The sequence below is a fragment of the Cimex lectularius genome, unplaced genomic scaffold (genome assembly GCF_000648675.2).
Source record: "Cimex lectularius strain Harlan isolate CLEC.00 unplaced genomic scaffold, Clec_2.1 scaffold72, whole genome shotgun sequence".
Lineage (NCBI taxonomy): Eukaryota > Metazoa > Arthropoda > Insecta > Hemiptera > Cimicidae > Cimex > Cimex lectularius.
The window spans coordinates 1118351-1139051 of NW_019392678.1; the positions used below are offsets into that span (position 1 = coordinate 1118351).

At 34.2% G+C, this 20701-nt stretch overlaps 3 protein-coding genes across 5 annotated transcripts in view; 2 read left to right on the top strand and 1 right to left on the bottom strand.

Moving 5' to 3' along the window:
- Nucleotides 1-8298, bottom strand: part of LOC106667043 (DNA mismatch repair protein Mlh1) — a 9400-nt gene extending 1102 nt beyond the window's left edge. The window contains exons 1-11 of one of the 3 annotated variants that reach the window (XM_014394658.1): nucleotides 8093-8298; nucleotides 4576-4839; nucleotides 4364-4520; nucleotides 4166-4305; nucleotides 3972-4108; nucleotides 3683-3909; nucleotides 3405-3625; nucleotides 3170-3343; nucleotides 2447-2510; nucleotides 2189-2387; nucleotides 1985-2130 (exon numbers count right to left, since the gene is read on the bottom strand). In XM_014394658.1, the coding sequence (XP_014250144.1) occupies nucleotides 1985-2130; nucleotides 2189-2387; nucleotides 2447-2510; nucleotides 3170-3343; nucleotides 3405-3625; nucleotides 3683-3909; nucleotides 3972-4108; nucleotides 4166-4305; nucleotides 4364-4520; nucleotides 4576-4839; nucleotides 8093-8205 (1842 nt within the window). In that variant the 5' untranslated portion in view covers nucleotides 8206-8298. Of the gene's footprint in view, nucleotides 1-1984; nucleotides 2131-2188; nucleotides 2388-2446; nucleotides 2511-3169; nucleotides 3356-3404; nucleotides 3626-3682; nucleotides 3910-3971; nucleotides 4109-4165; nucleotides 4306-4363; nucleotides 4521-4575; nucleotides 4871-8092 lie in introns of all 3 variants that reach the window. The other 2 variants (XM_014394657.1, XM_014394660.1) reach the window with 2 other exon arrangements.
- Nucleotides 8299-8304: 6 nt separating this feature from the next.
- Nucleotides 8305-11563, top strand: LOC106667047 (thioredoxin domain-containing protein 15). The gene is made up of 6 exons (XM_014394669.2): nucleotides 8305-8400; nucleotides 8755-8982; nucleotides 10527-10712; nucleotides 10774-10976; nucleotides 11030-11160; nucleotides 11222-11563. The coding sequence occupies exons 2-6, from the start codon at nucleotides 8845-8847 to the stop codon at nucleotides 11443-11445; spliced, it is 882 nt and encodes a 293-aa protein (XP_014250155.1). The 5' UTR covers nucleotides 8305-8400; nucleotides 8755-8844; the 3' UTR covers nucleotides 11446-11563.
- Nucleotides 11564-15104: 3541 nt separating this feature from the next.
- LOC106667130 (protein msta-like) lies at nucleotides 15105-17891 on the top strand. The gene is made up of 9 exons (XM_014394857.2): nucleotides 15105-15320; nucleotides 15398-15690; nucleotides 15753-15875; nucleotides 15997-16136; nucleotides 16380-16509; nucleotides 16566-16740; nucleotides 16814-16963; nucleotides 17277-17445; nucleotides 17525-17891. The coding sequence occupies exons 1-9, from the start codon at nucleotides 15180-15182 to the stop codon at nucleotides 17827-17829; spliced, it is 1626 nt and encodes a 541-aa protein (XP_014250343.1). The 5' UTR covers nucleotides 15105-15179; the 3' UTR covers nucleotides 17830-17891.
- The last annotated feature ends 2810 nt before the right edge of the window (nucleotides 17892-20701 follow it).

Genomic DNA, 20701 nt, shown 5'->3' on the forward strand with positions numbered 1-20701 from the left:
ACCTTCTTGGTATAAAATCCAGTTTTTGGAGTTGTTAATGGTGAGTCACTTGCATTGTGTTTTAGGAGAGAATCACAGATGGAGGTTTGGTCCTTTAATGTCAACATGTGAGGAACTCACATATCCTTCTGACAAACATATCCATTTGCTTTCTCTTATATGTGTTGAAACACTTTTATAAGATGTGAAATTGTCTGCGTTGTTTCATGTTGCGTGAAGGTCATTTATGACAAAAGCTATAATTTTGCCATCATCAATCGTAGGGCAACCAGAGCACTTTGCATCTACCAAATCAACAATTCCACTTCTGAACCGAGCAAGCCACTTAAGGGCAGCACTTTCCGTGTAATTTTGTCCTCCCAGAACTTGTCAAGTCTTTAAGTGATGTGCTGTTTTCTGCAGTCCTCAAATGAAGTAAAATTTCCCCCATTAATAGAGTTCTACAGAGCCAGGAATAAACTGTCTAAAGAGCCTCTAACAATTTTTGAGGCAAAGATATGTGTGCGTAAGTGCTGTCATGATGGAAAACAATCCCTTGCGATTAGCCAATTATGGTCAAATTTGGCAAATTGCTGACTTTAATCACTCCAATCGTATGCAGTGTACACCAGATTTGTTTGGTTGGGCAGAAGAAGTGCATAATAAAGCACCCTCTTCAAATCCCACAAAATTCACATTTCCTTCTTGGGATGTAATCTGGCTTTTGGATTTGTTAATTAAGGGTTGCTGCTTGTTCCCAACGATCTCTGAACACTGTCGTAACGGACTCACTTTTCATCTCTAATTATTAATTTTTCAAAAATGGACTGTTTACATTGCGTTCTAGGAAGGAATTGCTGATGGAAATTCAGTCCGATAAAGTCTTCTCTGTTAGGAGGAACCCATATTGCTCCAGCCGATCTCAAATGTCTTGAAACACTAGTATGAAATAGGTACGCTAAGTATCTTTGCAGTGTCATTTGGTGTGAGATTATTTGTATAAAAGTTTGAATTTGGTCATCATCAATGATTGAAGGACGCGACATTTGTGCTTCCAAATCAAAATTTCCGCTTTTGAACTGAGTTAAATTACTTAAAGCTGGGTTTTCACTGTGTGAAACTCACTCGCGCAACTGTATTGCGAAATATATCTCACATTGTGGAGACCTAGTTGGGACTGAAACTTTTGGCGCGAGGAAGTTTCGGGGTAAGTCGACCGGCTGTCAGTTTTTTAGTGCACATCAAATTGTTTCGTGTTAGTTATTTCGCTCCATAAATGCACTTGTATTTAGTATGAGAATAAACCAGGAGTGCATTCGACTTTTCAGAATCACAACTACTGATTTTTTTGGAATGCTAAAGATAAAGCTCATCAGAACAAGAACAAGAGAGAAGATGCATGGAAGGAAATTAGCATCAAACTGACAGTTCTCTTAAAGCAAAAATGAAAACGTAATGGGGTTTGCTGATAAAATAATTCTTTGACCCACCAACAGCATTTTCTTAGTTTTTTAAAAATTTTAATTAATTAATTTTTTAACATGAAGTATCGCCATACTAGCAAATGCTGATGGTGCAATTTGTGTAGTTATAAACAGCAATCTTATTTCGCCTCGTAGAAATAGTTAACCCCAGATAGCGTTTCGGTAGTGATTTTTTTGCGCAGTGGAAACCCAGCTTAAGAACAGTTCTTTATCCTAAAACGTCATCATCATAAACAGCACAAATTTTCCTAGCAGTGGTTTTTCCTTTGCGATAATAAAAAACCCATCATGCAATAAAAATGCACTATTTTTTCCTCCATTTTAAATTAGCTAAATGCTTTATAATAATACAAGATCTGAAACAAAAGTGACAGACTTATTTTACATCCTAATAAAATAAAAGCTATTCATGTGTTGTAAGGTTCTTTTAAACGATTCCAGGATAATTTAATCAAAATAATACAATAAAAAAAGTTACTTGTTAAATGTGTTTGAAGCTATTTTTGCTAGCATTAACTCACGTTTTCAAAGCAGTCTGTATAACTGAAAAATTTTGCTGTTTCTCTGCAAATGGTGTCGAAACAGTTTTGCTCAGATGTCCAATCGACGTCGCATGCAAGCCTCAAGACAAAATGTGGCAGTCTGCTTACATCAGGTTTGTAGTCATCTGGAAGGATGCAAAATTACAAATATGTTATCAGGCACATTTACAATAAATTTTTTACCTAGGATCAAAGGGATGGTGCACAGGTTTTTGTCCCGGTCTATTTCAATTGAGAAATAATCTATAAGCATCTCTCTCTTGTCTATCAAAAGGTTCGTTACAGAATCTGCAATCATACTCTTGTCGCCGTCTTCCTCTTTCCAACAAGATATGGGATCTTCAAGACCAATCATGGCCAATTCTGTCAAAGGCAAAGGGGTCTAAAATAATTAAATACTGTAAAATAAAAACCAATTCAGAAAACATTTTTATAAAATACCTGAAATTTGATAGCACCGATATTTCCAAAATCATATAACATCATTTGATAAAACAGCTCTTCTCTGAAATTAAAATTTTAAGGTAAAATATAATGGATTTGTAAATAAAACTGTTGATCAACCTAACAGTTATTAAAACATTTTATTAGGTTTCGTGGTCTGCTTGACCAAATAAGTTTTTTTCCAGTTAATTAAGGTTTTGGTTGAGATAAAAAAAGTCAGTGTCACGAGCGGTATTCGAACCCACGACCTTTGGATAAATACGCAGCTGCTCTACCACTTGAGCTATCGTGACTTCGATCCACTCGGACACTAACTTCCCATCTCAACTCCACCTTTTGAATTTTCCCTCCTTTTTGCCATTTTTCAAACGTCATGTAATCTAGAATTTATTTGGTCAAGCAGACCACGAAAGCTAATAAAATGTAATAAGATAAATTAAGTATACTTCACTAAAGCTCTCCATGGCCATTTCATTTGTCGCCGAGAATCAAATAGATTACACGACATTTGAAAAATGGCCAAAAGGAGGGAAAATTCAAAAGGTGGGGGAGAAGGGAAGTTAGTGTCTGAGTGGATTGAAGTTACGAGAGCTCAAGTGGTAGAGCAGCGGCATATTTAGTCAAAGGTTGTGGGTTCGAATCCTGCTTGTGTGACTTTTTTTATCTCAACCAAAACCTCAATTAATTGAAAAGAGCTTATTGAAACTTTTTTGTACTTACTTAAGTCTCCGAGTGTTAAACAGATATAGTTCAGTGCTGCTTTGGATTAGAGCTCTGTCTGGGTCAACACAGCCAACAAACGTTAAATTTGCTACAATATCCCTCAGAGCCAAATTGCACTCGTCTTCAATTATCCTTCGTAATGTCAGTACACTTGTTAACTTGGTTTCTTGCCTGTGGACTTTACTTTATTACAAAAAAGCTAGAAATATACAAAGTTATAGAATAATCGTACTTAGAAATTATAGGTTTCTTCGGCTCAGCAGACTTTTCTTCTTGTGTTTGGCTCTCCGATTGGCTCGTAAGAAACTTCTCAATCTTTTGGGAAGTTGAATCTGTCCGGACTAAATTTTTAGCGTGCACCTTTTCAGTTTTATTAAGGTTATTTTCAACATTAGATATGGTTTCTTCTAACACAGCTGAATTTAAATCAAGATCAACCTCCGGCAGTTTGGCCTAGCATTAAAAATAATGTTTAAAAAAAGCTAGTTTTCAAAATGAAAGATGGTTTACTTGTGTGTAAAAAACCCGAGATGTGTTAGATCCAAGCAATTTCTTCTCAATGGCCTGTTTAGTACTTTCAATCACTGCATCTTCATGAAGAAAATGGACTTCATGCTTTGTTGGATGAACATTGACATCAACATTTTTTGGATCTAAGCTTATACTTAGATAAATAAATGGGTGACTTCCTTTGGGCAAATATAGGGTGTATAGATCTTCTAGAGTTCTTTTTAAAGCTTTAAAAAAATAAAAAATAAATAAATTTTGCAAGACTTTGATGGAGAATTATTCTTCTTACCAGTGGAATTCACCAAACGGTTGTTTATAAAAAGAATAAAATGTGTATGTTTCTTAGTAGAAAAATTGACATTTGTGATGTAGCCATGTAGTTTGAACTTGAGAACATCATCAGTTTCTGTAATTTCTAAAAGCTCTCTGCAAAGAACTTCATAATGAACGATACCAGGGTTATTTGATGATTAGAAATATCACCTTGCTATATTGTTGCCAAAGATTGTACGTATGTTATCAATATGGGTAGAATTAGGGTTTGTTCGAACGTCGGCCGTAGGCTCACCTTGCTTTTTAAGACTAAATCCCACTGAAGGATTGTGAATTGCATAACGACTGACCTTAAATAAATAGATAAATTAATGAGAAATTTTTATAAATTCATAAAATTAAACATACCACTTCAACGACTTTTGCATGTTCTTCGCTGGCATTTTTCAGAGATTTTTTCCTAGTCGCGACATTGTAGAAAAGATCCTCAACGACAATAAGCGTCCCTTGGTTTCCGGCACAAAGTTTAGGCTTTTCTTTCAACCTACCATCGCAATACGATGCTCTGACGAAAAAGACAAGATACAAAATAAAACCAAGCAAGTAACTTCAATACTGACTTGTAAGCACATTTTTGTGATGCTGTTTTTGTCGTGATTGTCAAGTGTGCGACATGGCTGATAGATGCCAGGGCCTCTCCTCTAAACCCGAAGGTAGCAATGCTAGACAAGTCTTCAAATTCTCTCAGTTTACTTGTTGTGAAGCGTTCGCATACAATCTCCAAGTCCTCACTTCTGATTCCTGATCCGTTGTCCATTATCTGTAGAAGCTTAAGACCGCCTTCTTTCAGAGTTACCTGAATATTTGTAGCCTTGGCATCTAAACTGGAAAAGCGATTTTGTCTTGAACTCTAGCCTATAGACAATTTATTTAATTTTTATTTATGATATACAGAAATTCTGGAGTCAATAATATTGCACAGCAGTTTGAAAAACATGACTATCAGCAAATCTTAATGTGTGTTGCTTTAAGCAAGACAATATTAAATCTTGAAGAAAATGACTAATCCAGCTACTTTTCTTGAAAAGTTTACTTTGAAATATCTAAAAGAATATATATACAATTAGTATATTTGGCATTCTCTGCCTGAAACTACATAAATTATCTGAGAACAAATACTGAACTCAGTAGTTTTACTAGTACTAAAATTATTTACCTAGGTATTTCTAACCTTTTTTAAAACCAACCTTGCTGAAATTTGTCAGAATGACCAATCATTTTTTTATTTCTTTAATATTTTCTCTTCTGTTATTTGTGTGATATTTAATTGATTTACTAAGCCTGTAAACTTTTAGGTTTTTGGTTTAATAGAAAGTGTCCCAATAAGGGGATTGAAATAGAGATCGCCATGGGACTTCCTTATAGTTTGTAAGCAATTATTCAGAAAGCTGGGAGAGCAACATAGGCAGGCTCTCCTCAGGATATTTGCAAATGATAAATATTGTACCACATTACATAATGTATTTGTACAGATGGTAATAAACAATTAAAAAAAAAAAAAAAAAAAAAGCCTCAACTGATTCATCTAAACATACTAAAATTTAGGTACAACAGCCCACCTCCCTCTTTGATTACCCATCTTACTTAATTTGGCATCTCGTCATTTCTTAATTTATATCCTTTGTTAAAATTCAATTAATTATAAAACCCACCAAAGAAAGAATTCAGAGCTTTTAAAATACATTTTTCCCTAAAGGATTCTCTTATTTTACATTGTATAATTTTTAAATTAGAGTGTCAACTATTCGAGTTACTTAAACCACAGTTAAAATCTAGATTCTGATCTAAATTCTAATACATTATTCAGTTGTTTACCCCCAAAGTAAATTGCATTGTATAATTTCAAGAGTAACTAATTTATAATATCTATGTGCATCAAAAGGTGCACTTAAGCTGTAGCTGTAGATGTTGGCACGTACATGCACATCACTTGTCTGCCACTGCGAATGGAAGGGTATATCCCCGATTACACTGAGGAATATTGAGTACTCTGGGGAAGTGTGAATGTAATTTATTAGCATGAATGAAGAAGGTTATCCCAAATTACCCCAAGGAATATTGAGTATTCTAGGGTTATGTGTATGGAATTTATTAGCGTGAAAGGTAGCTTATCTGCAATTACCTGGAGGAATATTGAGTACTCTGGCGTAGTGTGAATTAACGTGAATGGAAGGGCATATCCCCAATTTCCCTTCAAAGGTATAAGAACTGCCTGTTCCTATGTCCGTTTACGGACTTACACAGGATGATTGTGCAATCATATACCCCTGAAGGCCCAACCCTCACATCCCCAGGAGTTAGCCACGGCTGCAGCAGGTCCTGGTCAGGATTCAGCATGAGTGTCGCATCTTACAATTTTTCTTACGTCCTAATGAAGGGTACCCCCATGCACTGAACCCCACCCAGGAGAGAAAGAGAGTGGGCCCCCTCATACATACTTATACTATATAAAATAAATTACATATAAATTTACAATATATTTATGTATACACTCTAATATTAAATCTAATATATATTTCTAATATACACTTCACTGGCACTGACTACACTGACACTTACACTAGCATCCACAAACCACTATCACTATCAGTCACTGGTGGTTGATGCTGGCCATCCATTTGTTTTCATCACTTGGTACACGAAGCATTTGGTGGCCGCGAATCTTTTCGCGTTGGATAGGGCTCAGACGTCGTATTCCATGGAGTACGTTTCTCTCAACCAATTCTCTTCTTCGTGCAGCTGAATGAGCTGGGCACTCTGAGAACGTGTGGTCCAGTGTCTCCTCAGAACCATCACAGCACTGGGAGCACTCTTCCATATTTTGAATACCGAATTTACATAAATACGTCCCGAAATCACCATGTCCCATGAAAATTTGGGTCATATAGTGTTCGGCCTCAACGTATTTATGTTTTAGACTTTCACTAATAGAAGGCAGGTGCCCCAATTACCCGGAGAAATATTGAGTACTCTGGGGAAGTATGAATGATTTGTGCTGTGTATATGTAATTTATTAGCGTGAAAGGTAGCTTATCCCCAATTAACCGAAGGAATATCAAGCAGTCTGAGGTAGTGTAAATGTAATTTATTAGAGTGAATGAAAGTGAATATCCCCAATTATTCTGAGGAATATCGAGTACTCTGGAGTAGTGTGAATGATTTGTGCTGTGAAATGTAATTAATTAGCATGAATGGAAGAAGTTATCCCAATTGCCCAGAGGAATATCAAGTACTCTAGGTAGTGCGAATGTAATTTATTAGAGTGAATGAAAGTGTATATCCCCAATTACCCTGAGTAATATCGAGTACTCTGGGCAAGTATGAATGATTTGTGCTGTATATATGTAATTTATTAGCGTGAAAGGTAGCTTATCCCCAATTAACCCAAGGAATATCGAGTAGGCTGGGGTAGTGTGAATGATTTATGCTGTGTAATTTATTAGAATGAATGAAAAGGTTTATCCCAAATACCCTGAGGAATATCTAGTACTCTGGGGTAGTGTGAATATAATTTATTAGCGTGGAAGGTAGCTTATCCCCAATTAACCCAAGGAATATCTAGTACTGTGGGGTAGTGTGAATGATATTTATTAGTGTGAATGGGAGGGCCTATCATCAATTACTCCGAGGAATGTTACATACTTTTGGGTAGTGTAAATGGTAACCAGACTATCATGTTTTTATCTTGTTTCTCTGTATTTGGGTGTTATTTGTCTTATTTTATCCGCAATTGATGAGGCCCTGAGGTACGGAGAGGTCTGCAATAGTACATAGAAAAGAGAGAGTTGGTTACCGTTGTACCATAAAATATCGTAACTCAGCTGAAGAAACAGAAAAAAAATTAGTAGAATTAAAACGCGAGAAAGATAAGAAAAGGAATGTAAAGCTAAGGAAGAGAGGAACTACCAATGTAGTTTGCCGGCCCTAAAACTAAAAAATAAAATAAAATTGAAAATAAAAAATTGGTAGTACAACTACAATTAACACTAGAACTACAAAGCAAGTGCCAGTACTAGAACTATTTTGCCAAATTGTCTGGAAATGGTAACAATTTGTCCAAAAACCAGTATTATTTACCTGTTTTCTAACAATTCTTTAAGGGCATTTGCCGGCCTTTGGATGACCTCCCCTGCTGCGATTCTATTCACAACGGTCTCATCCAGCTTTTTTATAACTCCCGGCTCTCCCATTGTTTAAACTTTAAAAATAATAAAGGTTTAAACTTTAAAGAAACAAGGGTGACATGAAAGTTATAACTCCAAAACTTCCCGCCTCGTGATAACAATCTGAGAGGTTGTGAAGTGTTATGTGTTAACTTGCTCAGGTTGTTCTTGTTTGTCTGTATAGCAGTCTGTAGGTACTGGAGCATTGATAGATTTTTGTCAGTAAGTTTTTTTATATACTTTTTATTGTTCAGTTAAATTAGTCTTTTTATCGACATCTTTTAATAAAATCACTTGTCTATAATCATTATCTATTGTTCTTGTATTATCTATGGTTATATTAGTAGTTAGACGTATTAAATTGAAGTTTAATTAATATAAAGATAAGTAAATATTTCGAGGTTCTTAATAAACTTTAAAAATTCAATCTTGGTTTACAAATTGGTGATATAGGTTTTAAATGGCTGATGGTTGAACAAAATTAATATATTTAAATTTTTATATTTGGCAGTAGTAAAGTTATATTAATTTGATTGGCTTATTTTTTGTTGTAACAATGGTGTAAATATTTTCCAGCCAGCGGTGATTTAACAGTTGGCCGGTTCAGATGAGCTGTATCCCCACTTGGCGAACTGTATCCACCATCTGAGAATATACAGTTTACAGATGCTTCTGCGACTGTTGGTGTTAATTTGCGGAATTACGGGCATTGCCTGTCAGAAGGTCGAGCAGAGCTTGAAAACCGAGAGCAATGAAAACCTGAATCATATCACATACGTTAGCAACTTCATCAAGGAATTCCATGTAAGACTTCATACAAATATTATCGATATAGTGAACTTCTTTTCTATTTGATGCAGATGATTTGTCGCTCATATAGCAGCAGTTTTGTACAACAAATACCACATTTTAAATTATATGGTTGAACGGAGTGAAATGTGCGACTTTCTCTTTGTACTTTAAGTTGTTCAACTAACATACATTTGAACAAAGAATGCATTGTATAATACATTGTATTCATTTCTTAGGTCTAAGGGTAATTGTTTTAAATTGTGAGATTTCCTCTTGGGTTCTACAGGGTGATGAACCTGTATTTTGGTCATTTTGAACATTTTGGTGTGCCTATCCTTGCTGTTTTGAACATCCACCAACGATGATGACAAGATACCACTAAAACAGCCAAACAAAAATGTTTGTGCTTGGAAACAACTAAACTGTGGATAATTTTTAAGCATTATTTTTAACTTCACTAGTTTTCGTGGTCCGCTTGACTAATTAGTACATTCAATTAATTATGGTTTTTAGTTGAGATAAAAAGTCAGTGTCATGAGCGGGATTCGAACCCACGACCTTCGGCTTGGTACTGCTTTACTCTACCACTTGAGCTATCGTGACTTTGATCCTCTCGGGTACTAATTTCCCATTTCAACCCCACCTTTTGAATTTTCCCTCCTTTTTGCCATTTTTCAAATGTCATGTAATCTAATTTGATTCTCAGCGACAAATGAAATAGTCACGGAGAGCTTTAGTGAAGTATACTTCATTTTAATTCTTTAAATTAAATCAAATTAGATTACACGACATTTGCAAAATGGCAAAAAGGAGGGAAAATTCAAAAGGTGGGGTTGAGATGAGAAGTTGGTGTCCGAGTGGATCGAAGTCACGATAGCTCAAGTGGAAGAGCAGCGGCGTATTTAGCCAAAGGTCGTGGGTTCGAATCCCGCTCGTGACACTGACTTTTTTATCTCAACTAAAAACCTTAATTAATTGAATTATTTTTAACTTAATTACTTTAAGGTTTTTCATGATTTTATGAAAATAATTTAATAAAGTGTGGTGATTAGTGACCTTTAGTCGATGATTATTCAAAAATTGTGAGATGCGGTCTGGTGTAGAGATCTTTGATTGAATATAAAAAATATTTTTTGCATTGTATAAATTCACTTTTTTCCACATCCTACGTGTATTTGTTAAATTTAAACAATGTTTGTAAATCCCAGGCCCTGAGGATGATCTCAATAAAGATTGAAACGCACGATAAAGAAAATGTTTTTCTGAAACCTATATCACACCAGACCGCATCTCACGATTTCTGAATAAATATAATAAAGCTAGAAATACCCAAACTTGATTAAATAATCAACAAATTACTTCCATTATTTAAATTTGGCAGACTATTTTATATCACTTTATGAATTTTGTTAATTGTTTATTTATAATTTTCAAACATCTAAAGTCTGCCAAAAACAGTTTCCATTTGACTTTCAAGTTTTGAAGATTGTCAAAAAAATTGACAATTTATTTAATTAGCAAACTTTATCAGTTAAGTATTCTTTTTTCTTGTGAAGAGAAAACTTGAGAAAGATTTGTATCCAACCCCGGAATTTGAAGCAGCTACTGAAAGTGATTTTCTTACACATTTCACGCTAAATGACAATGGAACGCTACTAGGTGGTAAAAATGGCACTGACAAAAATGGTACTTCACTAGTTAATTGCAATACACAGAAAAAACTGGGCAGTATGACTGTTGAGGTAACTATTATATTTTGGTTGTTAAAAAGAAAAATTAAATGATTTAATGATTCACTTTTAGTTGGTGAATTCTACACGTCTCACTTCACTGTTGTTACCAGATCCAAATGTAACAAATAGGCACATGGAAGGGCAATGCGTTGTTCTTTTATTCTATTCAAAAACATGTCCATTCAGTTGTCTCGCAGCGCCTCATTTTAATGCCCTGCCTAGAGCTTTCCCAGCTATAAAAATGGCAGCAGTCAATGCTATGTTGTATCAGAGGTGTGTATTTCACTTTTAAAAAACATTATCTGTATTAATTTCCCCTCTTTTAGTTTTAATACACAATACGGAATCGCTGGAGTTCCGACTCTTATGCTTTTTCACAATGGTCGCCCTGTTGCTAAGTTTAATGGTAGTGAATACACATTGAAAATGTTTGCTATGTTCATTATCCAATTTACAGGTTTGTATTTATTTATTTTAAACTTGGACTTTATAAGTTGCCAATTGTTTTATTTTTGAAGGGATGAAACCAGTTGAAATGATGTTTGTATCGTCAAGCGACTTTGGAGGCCCAGTGCCGAGTAAGTTGACCAAAGAGAGGGATTACATACTCGGATTGGCTTGGGCTGTCATCCTGATAACATTGGCAGTTGGTATATCTAAATCAAAAGGATGGAGGGTTCTAGTCGAAGCGGTTCAAAACTCGTGGAGGGAAGCTCAAGCACATCATGAACACACTGAATAATTGTATTTATTAATTGTCCATGTTTCCTGCGGATACTTTTTATTTGTCTTTCTTTTATTCATTGTTTCCGATGTAAATATGTAAATATACGAGCAAATATAAATGATTTTTGATATTCTACGTCATTTTATTTTATTGCTTGTGATTTCCCAACTTTTTTTTGTGCTTTGACCTACATTCTAATTGGCAAGACTTCCTCCACATTGATAAGGTCAAAATTTCCAAGGAAATTTAGGTTTTTACTGGAAGAAATTGTTTAACTTGGTTGAAGGAAATTATTTTTAATGTCACAGGAAGATTGAATGAATCATAAAAATTGGAGGTATATAAAATAATGTGTCTTGGCTTGTATTCTATTATGTGGTTTAAAAGCAGGTTTTTATATTAACCAAAAAACATGTACATGTATGTTTTAATTATTATCTAAGTTTTTTAATTAGTATAATTAATATGGTTGTATATATTAATTATAGTAATTAAAAAAAAGTTTTACTCTAAAATCATGTTTTATGTAAGTTTTAAGAGTAAAATAAGTTTTTACAAATTTAATTTAATTTTGTTATTAATGACCTTATGAATTTTGCATATTACTCAAGGAACGTGAAATCATATGTAGTGCTTTTTTTATTTTTTATTTTTTTTCTGGGGGGGGGAAGGTTGCATGGAAAAGGGGGCCAGGGGCGATGGTGGGAATTGAACCCACAATGGGTCTAGCGCCAAGAATATCACACTGACCACTCAGCAACCACAGACGCGTAAAACAATATTTATATGAGCTTTTTGCCTGCCAGACATGTTTTACATTGATTTTGGATAAATTACATTTCTAACTTACTAGACAGAATTGAGCTTTTTGGCTTCTCGACTGAAAGACTGTGGTGATAATGAGCATACTAAGAAGCGGGGTTTGTGCTCCCCAGGCACTGCATTGATCCTCACACTAATAAGTTCATTCACTTACAATGTACACAAAGTGATATGTAAACACAGCAGGAATAGCACCACAATTTATGATCTCAAGATGACCCAAATATAGGTCGAAACGTCGGCACAAAAATGGAAAAAGTGTTTTTGTAAACTACCTCATTCTTAACCACACCTCATGAATCCAACAATTATTTAGATTAAATTTAAAAAGCACTTTCTATACATATTAGGTAATAGGTATTTACATGAAAGATTAAGTCAGCAGTTTGTAAATTTTTAGAATAAATATTTGAATTGATTAAACTTCAAAACATGTTTTATTAAGAAATTAATCACTGACCATGACAGGAGAAATGGTAAAAATACTTTTATTCCAAGTAAAGATGTTTTTTAATGATCAGAAAACAAATTTTGAAACAAAAATTCAAGTTAATCAATTTTTACTTTTGGTGTAGGTCTCTCTAATACAAACTAATTTTAAATGAAATAATTATGTTATTATTTGGTGAAGTTGTGAGGAGCAGTCAGGGGTAAAGTATTTTAGAAAAACACCTTTTTCATTTTTTTGCCGACGTTTCGACCTTTATTAGGGTCACCGACAGGGCATAAAGTGTAGTGCTATTCTTGTGGTGCCAAAATGGTCACAAAACCATTATGACAACAAAAGAATAGCGCCACAATTTATGCCCTGAAGATTACCCAAATATAGGTTGAAACGTCGGCAAAAAAATGAAAAAGGTGTTTTTTCTAAAATCCTTTATTCATGACTTCAACAAATTAATTATGTTGTTGAACTCATTTTTTTTATCGATTATGCATTTTGATGTAATTACTTATTCAACTTTAATCCACAGTGACATTTTTAAAGAGAAAAATCTTATGTAATCATAATAATTTTATGTTACTATTATATATACAGGGTGAATTGCTACTCGTGCTACAAACTTCTCCAGTAGATTCTTCACCCTAAAATGAACAAAAAAGTTCATATTGTCCATGGTCCGATTCTCAACCNGGATATATATATATATATATATATATATATTTAATTATTAATTTTTTTATGAACCCTCAGGGTGCTGGTGTTTTTGAGAAAAAAAAAGAAAAAACATTTGTATGTTGGGTTTGAATGCAAGGCCACTGGATTCGAACCTGGGGCTCTTGCCACTGTGATGAGTGCTGTGTCAACATCGTGACCACTGATGTACCTATTAAGAATCTTTAAGAGAACTGATTAATTAATTTGGTTTTATTACAGCAAAATGCTCGGTTTGCTGGGGGTGTGTATGAAAATGCTACAGCTAAAAATTATTCATGCAATGTTTTGTAAATGCAAATTGGTTTCCACTCTTCCTCAAATACCAAATTTTACCTATACTATATTTTACATTGTCCAAACCTAAAGAAAATAGAGGTAGAAATTACACCGACAAATATAAAAAAAAATCTACAAATAGCGTGTTGCGCCAATAAAAATTAACATTTACTTCCACTAGTTTTCATGGTCCGCTTGACCAATTAATATCTTTCAATTGAAAAATGGCAGAAAGGAGGGAAAATTCAAAAGGTGGGGTTGAGATGGAAAGTTAGTGTCCGAGTGGATCGAGGTCACGATAGCTCAAATGGTAGAGCAGCAGCATATGTATCTAGCTGAAGATCGTGGGTTCGAATCCCGCTTGTGACACTGACTTTTTTATCTCAACTAAAAACCTTAATTAATTGAAAGATTAACATTTACATTGAATTGTTTTTTGTATGTAAGCCCTATGTGGTTCCATTTGATCCCTAATTTTGTCAAATTTGAAGTAAACCCCAAAGGATTTTAAAAAAGTCAACTGTTGGCTTTTTGAGTACATGGCTAAGAACATCAATGAAAATTAGTACCTTCTACTTAAAAAGGAAAATTCTTAGATTGTCATGTGTAATCTAATTTTACAACTATTATTATTATTATTATTATTTTTTTCTATATATGCTTAGTAATGTTACTTACCTCAAGGGTGCCGATAACATCAACTTAAGTTATATAAACTATAACAATATTTTTAAAAACGTGGAGCTTATCTCAAAGGATAAGCTAATCCCCTACTGCAGGCTTGGGCAGTGCGAGCTGAGCTACGAAAGGACTAGGAAGGACTCTACCTCAATTTTGCTTGAAGGCACCTGCTCTTTTTTGTGTAAATGGCAAGGAGAGTGCGTATGTCATAGATCACATATTTTTATTTTTTCAAATCTAAATACATTTATTTATTTTTTTGAAGGCTTTGTTATAATTTATTTGGATCAGGTTCCAATTTTTGTCTTTTCCGTCTAATTTAATTGAGTTTGTGGCACAAATATTTTTTCTTATTTTTATTTTACACTTGCAAGGAAACAAATTTGCATCGTGTGAAGGGGATTCACCCTTACACGTTATAAAACGTATATATTTTTCTTTTGTTTCCAAGAATTGTACAATTGTATGTTTTTTCTGTACTATGCCTAATAAAATATAAGTATAGAAGTAGAAAAAAATATTGCTGAACATGTTGCTATAAATATTGTGAATATATTTTTTTGACTGCAAAAAAAATAAACTTTTGCACTCTAGGTTATTGCATTAAGCATTTTTTTATTATTTAGGTACAAAAAAACAAGAAATAAATAGAGCATATTTCAAATTGACTTTTAGACAAATCAAATTATATTGAGAAATCAAGAGGGAAAATAATATTCTATTCTTGTCTCTTCACATGGTGTTTATAAATAGCCAAAAGGAGTGGCGTAGAAAGTCCTAGTTGCTTGGTAGTTTTTTTATATCTAGTGGTATGTGTCAAAACAGCAAATGCCCAATATGCAATGCAAAAGGGGGACTTTTATGCGGTGCTTGTCGTGAAGTCAGCTATTGCAGCAAGGAACACCAGAGAGAACACTGGAAAATTCACAAAACTGCATGTCACCCATATGAGGTGTGTGATTAAACCGGGCTAAATTAAAAAATGTTTGTTCTTTACGAAACGAAAATTTCTGTTGTTTTATGTACCAGGTGAAAAGGAGTCCTGATCTTGGACGATACCTGACATGCAAACGAGACATAGAAATACACGGCACCATACTCACTGAATTGCCACTCGTATTTGGGCCGAAATTTTCCAGCCCGACTCCTCAATGCTTAGGGTGCTACCAGCCCCTCGATTTGGACAATATCGAGGCAAGGTGTCCGAAATGCAACTGGCCTGCATGCAGTGCTGACTGTCCAGGGCTGACGCATCGTCATCATCATTTGCAGGAGTGTCTTGTCTTTAGTTTGAACACAGACACTGATGAATTGGGATATTAGTAAGCCAACAATGTATACATATTTAACACCATTATTTTAAAAATTTGACTTTTATCTGTAGCTATGAAGCTGTCACTCCTTTACGTTGTTTGCTGTTGCAAAAACGAAATCCAAAAAAATGGGATGAATTGATGTCGATGGAATCACATATCAAGAAAAGAGGGAAAGATAGCGATGTTTATGAGTAGGCCCTGGATTATTCTTTATTAATATATTAAATTATTATACATTAAAATTTTTTTTAATACAACTACAAAAAATTACCAATTAAAAAATAAAATAAATCATTTTTGTTATGTTCAAAGGGAAACGGATCAAATAGCTCAGTACCTTGTAAACAATTTTTTATGCAAGCTGGACCACTCAATCTTACCAAAAATGAGTGTTGAAATTATTCATGTGATATGTGGTATACTTGAAGTCAATGCTATGGACATTGGTACAGGTACGATAAATAAATTTAAATTAAACATCTCCAAAAATGCTGAATGTTGGGATTTTTGATGAACAAAAACAACTGTGTCATTTCTCGCTCCCAGATATGAAGAAAATTAAGGCTTCGATAATTAAATGTGAATGTGTAAGAGCCTGGTTGATTTCATTCATCAAAACCCCCAACATTCAGCATGCCTAAACAACAACCATGATTTAATTAAAATAAAAAGCGTCTAAAAAAAATTCTCTTTAGGAAATGGTGAATTGTCAGCCTTATATCCAAATGCGTGTTTAATGGAGCACAGCTGCATCCCGAATACTCGTTACATGATCCAACTGGAAGATTTTAAAATCACCGTACTCTCATCGCAAAATTTAAAGAAGTAAAGTATAAATATGAATTAATAAAGATCAATTGACGACTTATTTTGTTTATTAGAGGCGATCATGTAGCAACTATGTACACACACATGTTATGGGGAACAGCGGCCAGACTTGAGCACTTGAAGAATACAAAATATTTTGTGTGCAAATGCAAAAGATGCCAGGACCCAACTGAGCTCGGTACTAATTTGAGCACACTGAAGTGCATAGGAACGTCACCGGATGACATAGTAACACCAACTTTCATTCTTTGAGGGTTATATTTTTACTAAAAATAAAATAAAAAATACAAACCTTTTATAGAACACACCTTGCACCGGGCTGATTCTTCCTCAAAACTCGGTTGATGATAATTCTGACTGGAAGTGCACTCAATGTCCAGTCATACTAACGGGGAGACATGTTGCTGATCTTATGTCAAGGATTGCTGCCGATGTAGATGCTACATTGGAGGTTTTTTGTTTTTTTTTTAATTTTGATTATTTTAACATACATGATTTTTATGAGAGTTTTCCTTTAGGATTGTGAGATGATTAGCATGTAATTTTTTTCTGATCAAGTTAGACTGCCTGTTTTGGTTTTTTTTGTGTTCATCAGACACTTTTGGCATTTCAATATCTTCGGTGGTAGTCCTTGTGTTTTCATTGCTCTATTTCATGTCTGAAACAGGCCAAAAGAGTGAGGAAAGGCAGACTAGGATGATCAGAAATGGCCAAACTACGTACACACAGTTTTGAAAAAACTTGGTTTGTTTTAATTATTTTAGAGTCCTAGTGTAAAGAAACTTCAAGATTTCTTACTGAAATTGGAAAAATTGGTTCACAAAAATCACTACCACTGCTTTATGTTGAAGCATTCGCTCGTCCAACTTTTAGGGAGGGAAGATGGATATACTCATGACAAAATGAGTAATGAAGATCTTCAAAAAAAGATTGGTATGGTATAACTTTCATAAATTACACTGGAATTAACATTTTTAACGTTTTTTTATTTGTGAATATTTATTTAATACAGACATGTGCAAAGATCTTTTGGACGTGAGTTCAACTTTGGACGTCGAGAACACACGAGTAGTGCTTTACAACGCTGTGATTTTACTGGAATTATTTTTGACAATGTTTGAACAGTACAACCGGACCAAAGGAAAATTGGAGAAGAGCAAACTCCTGGAGGAGGGCAAAGCACATTTGGAAAATTGTATTTACATTCTCAGATTCGAGCCGCTCTCTTCGTCAGGTTCGAGGATAGCCAATGTTTGCAAAGGGCATTTGTTTAGAATTAAAAACGAATTAAAAAAGTATGAAGTTATTGAATTGTAGATGTTAGAATTGTCAATAACTGCTGAATAAAGACAAACCTGAAATATAAAAATTTTAAAGTTTGTGATATTATTATGTAAACCATTTTCTATCAGTTACTACTTGATTAAAAGAACTTAATTTTATCTTGCAAATGCATTCATGCAAAATCTTTAATATTGTTTTAAAAGGGGATTTGCATTAAATTTGTTTCTCACTCTGACTTTAGGTGTAATTTCAATGAAATAAGTTTTATAATCTTCCGAATATAACACTTGCATGATAACCTGATAATTTGTAAAAGAAAAGAAAAATATATTAAAAAAATAGTAAAATACCACTTATAAGAGTACAATATAAAATAACTAATTTACAGAAAATAGGAATATCTTAGAGGCCGACAGTTAAAGGGGTTAATGAATAATTCCATTTCCAAGGTTTTAGATCGAAAACATGTTTCTCTTTCGACAATCATACTGTAGCACTCACAAAAGTGTAAAAAAACAAATACAAATGTTGCTTTTGTTGCTTCAGGCCCTGGCTTTTCCTCTCCCAGGATTAGGAATCTCAGACTTTGCACCAACAGAGGATATGTTCTGTTATTTCTTCTTGGCAATATCTGCATAAGCATCTGCCATTCCGAGTCTAAAAATATATCTCCAGAGTCTGCAGTGAAAAGTCAGCAGTCCAACTGTTATTCTAGACCTAGTACATCCTAGATTTAGTAGTTCTGCCGATAGATTCTGCGATGGTCATTTGATAAACTTTTTTGCATGCGTTTGGTGATTAGTGACCGTTAGTCGATGATTATTTGGAAATCGTGAAATGCGGACTGGTGTGATGTAGGTTTCAGAAAAACATTTTCTTTTTCTTGCCACGTTTCGATCTTTATTGAGATCATCTTCAGGGCTCAAAGTGTTTGTTTTCTGCTTAATTGTGCCATTCTTGTGTGTTGTGTTGAGAGTTTTTGCTTGCCTTGGTCCTGGGCTACATTCCGTTGAACAGAGGACTTATTTTTAATCCATTGTATAATGGATTTGTGTTTTTGGCAGTTTGGCATGCTACAAAAGTGTTCTGGGACAATAAGTGTATTTGTCGAACTTTCCTTGGCCAATTCGTCAGCCTTTTCGTTGCCCCTCTTCCATGTGTGCCCTGGTACCCAGACAAGGGTAGCTTTGTTATTTTCCCCAATGTCTGATGGAGCTTTGATGCAGTCCCAAACAACTCTGAACTTTACCGTCGATGCGGCAATTGCCTTCAGTGTCACCTGGCTGTCCGAGTAGATGGCTATTCTTCTATTGACAATCCCCTGCCTTTTGATCTCCCGACACAGTGTTCAATAGTCACAGTTTCCACTTGGAAGATGGTGGTGTATTGTCCAAGGCTTATATAAATTCTAGTCCATGGTTTATTTCCATAAATGCCAGCTCCTGACTCAGTTCTGGTTGTCATTAACTGGGATCCCTTTCTCCCAATCTGCTCTACAATGTATTTTGATTATATTTTTTTTGTCAAAACTGAATTTAGGGGTCATGGCATCAACAGGCATCGTTAGAGTTCTCCCCTCGAAGCTATAGCTATGCAAATATAAAGTTACCTATTTGCGCAATGAATTTTTCAAATCTGTCTAATCTTATATAAAAGAAAAATAATTTAAAATGGGAGTCAGAATCAAATAATTATCTTTGTGACATTCTTACATTAAAATGCAAGGGAATACATTTTTTTATAAGAAGAATTTGTAATCATATTTTTTTAAATTTTTTTTGATAATGTCTGATTTGATGATGCTGATGTCCACTCTTAAAATGTTAGAAGGACTTAAAAGGATTGTTGTTCATCTGGAGTCATTTCTGACAAAAAATTTAAAGTCTGATGATCAGCGACTCTGATCATGAGAAAAATTAACATTAACAAAATAAATTCGTGTGTGTTTTAAATTAATCCAAACCAACTGCTGTTTATTGTGTTGACATAAGAAACGTTTATTATTATTTTAATTAATTATACTTTTAATAATTTTGACCTATAATTAACAGCTGCAACATGGGTTACAAATTATCAGATAATTTAATTATTATTATAAGGCATAATGATAAAACTGAACTTGAACTATGAACTTGAAGATTGTAAACATTTTAATTAATTATACATTTTATCTAACATTTTGGTTGAGATGAAAAAGCAAGTATCACAAGTGGGATTCAAACCCACAACCTTCGGCTCATTACACCACCAGAGTGGTGCTCTAACCACTTGAGCTGTTGTGAAATTATTATTATTTTACAATTAATTTGGGTTTTTAGTTGATATAAAAAAGTCAATGGCACGAGCGGGATTCGAACCCACGATCTTCGGCTAGATACGCCGCTGCTCTACCACTTGAGCTATCGTGACCTCGATCCACTGGGACACTAACTTTTATCTCAACTAAAAACCTTAATTAATTGTAATATATTAATTGCTCAAGCGGACCTCGAAATTAGTGAATTATTATTATTATTATTATTATTTGAACCTTTATGAAATAAATACAATTAAAAGGTCTGAGCTGAATGTAAATCATAAAACATGAAATTAATTTTAATTAATATTCCTTTGACCTATAATTAACAGCGGCAATATGGCTTACAAATTATCACCTAATTTAATTATTATTATAAGGTATAAAGATAAAAAGTTACTGAACTTGTAAACATTGCAAACATTTTAATTAATTATACAATTTAGCTAAGGTCTTGGTTGAGATGAAAAAGCTAGTGCTATGAGCGGGATTTGAACCAACGACCTTCGGCTAATAAACTGTTTGCTATTGTGACTTCAATTCTCTTGGCGGGCTCATATCCCTCTCATGACACTAGCTTTTTCATCTCAACCAAAACCTTAGATAAAA

Bases quoted from the DNA above. Each gene is read 5' to 3' on its own strand.
- LOC106667047 (XM_014394669.2), top strand. From the start codon at position 8,845: ATGCTTCTGCGACTGTTGGTGTTAATTTGCGGAATTACGGGCATTGCC. The intron at 10,713-10,773 runs GTAACTATTATA...ATTCACTTTTAG, and splicing joins TGGGCAGTATGACTGTTGAG to TTGGTGAATTCTACACGTCT. The intron at 10,977-11,029 runs GTGTGTATTTCA...CCCCTCTTTTAG, and splicing joins AATGCTATGTTGTATCAGAG to TTTTAATACACAATACGGAA.
- LOC106667130 (XM_014394857.2), top strand. From the start codon at position 15,180: ATGTGTCAAAACAGCAAATGCCCAATATGCAATGCAAAAGGGGGACTT. The intron at 16,510-16,565 runs GTAAAGTATAAA...TTTGTTTATTAG, and splicing joins TCATCGCAAAATTTAAAGAA to AGGCGATCATGTAGCAACTA. The intron at 16,741-16,813 runs GTAACACCAACT...AACCTTTTATAG, and splicing joins GAACGTCACCGGATGACATA to AACACACCTTGCACCGGGCT.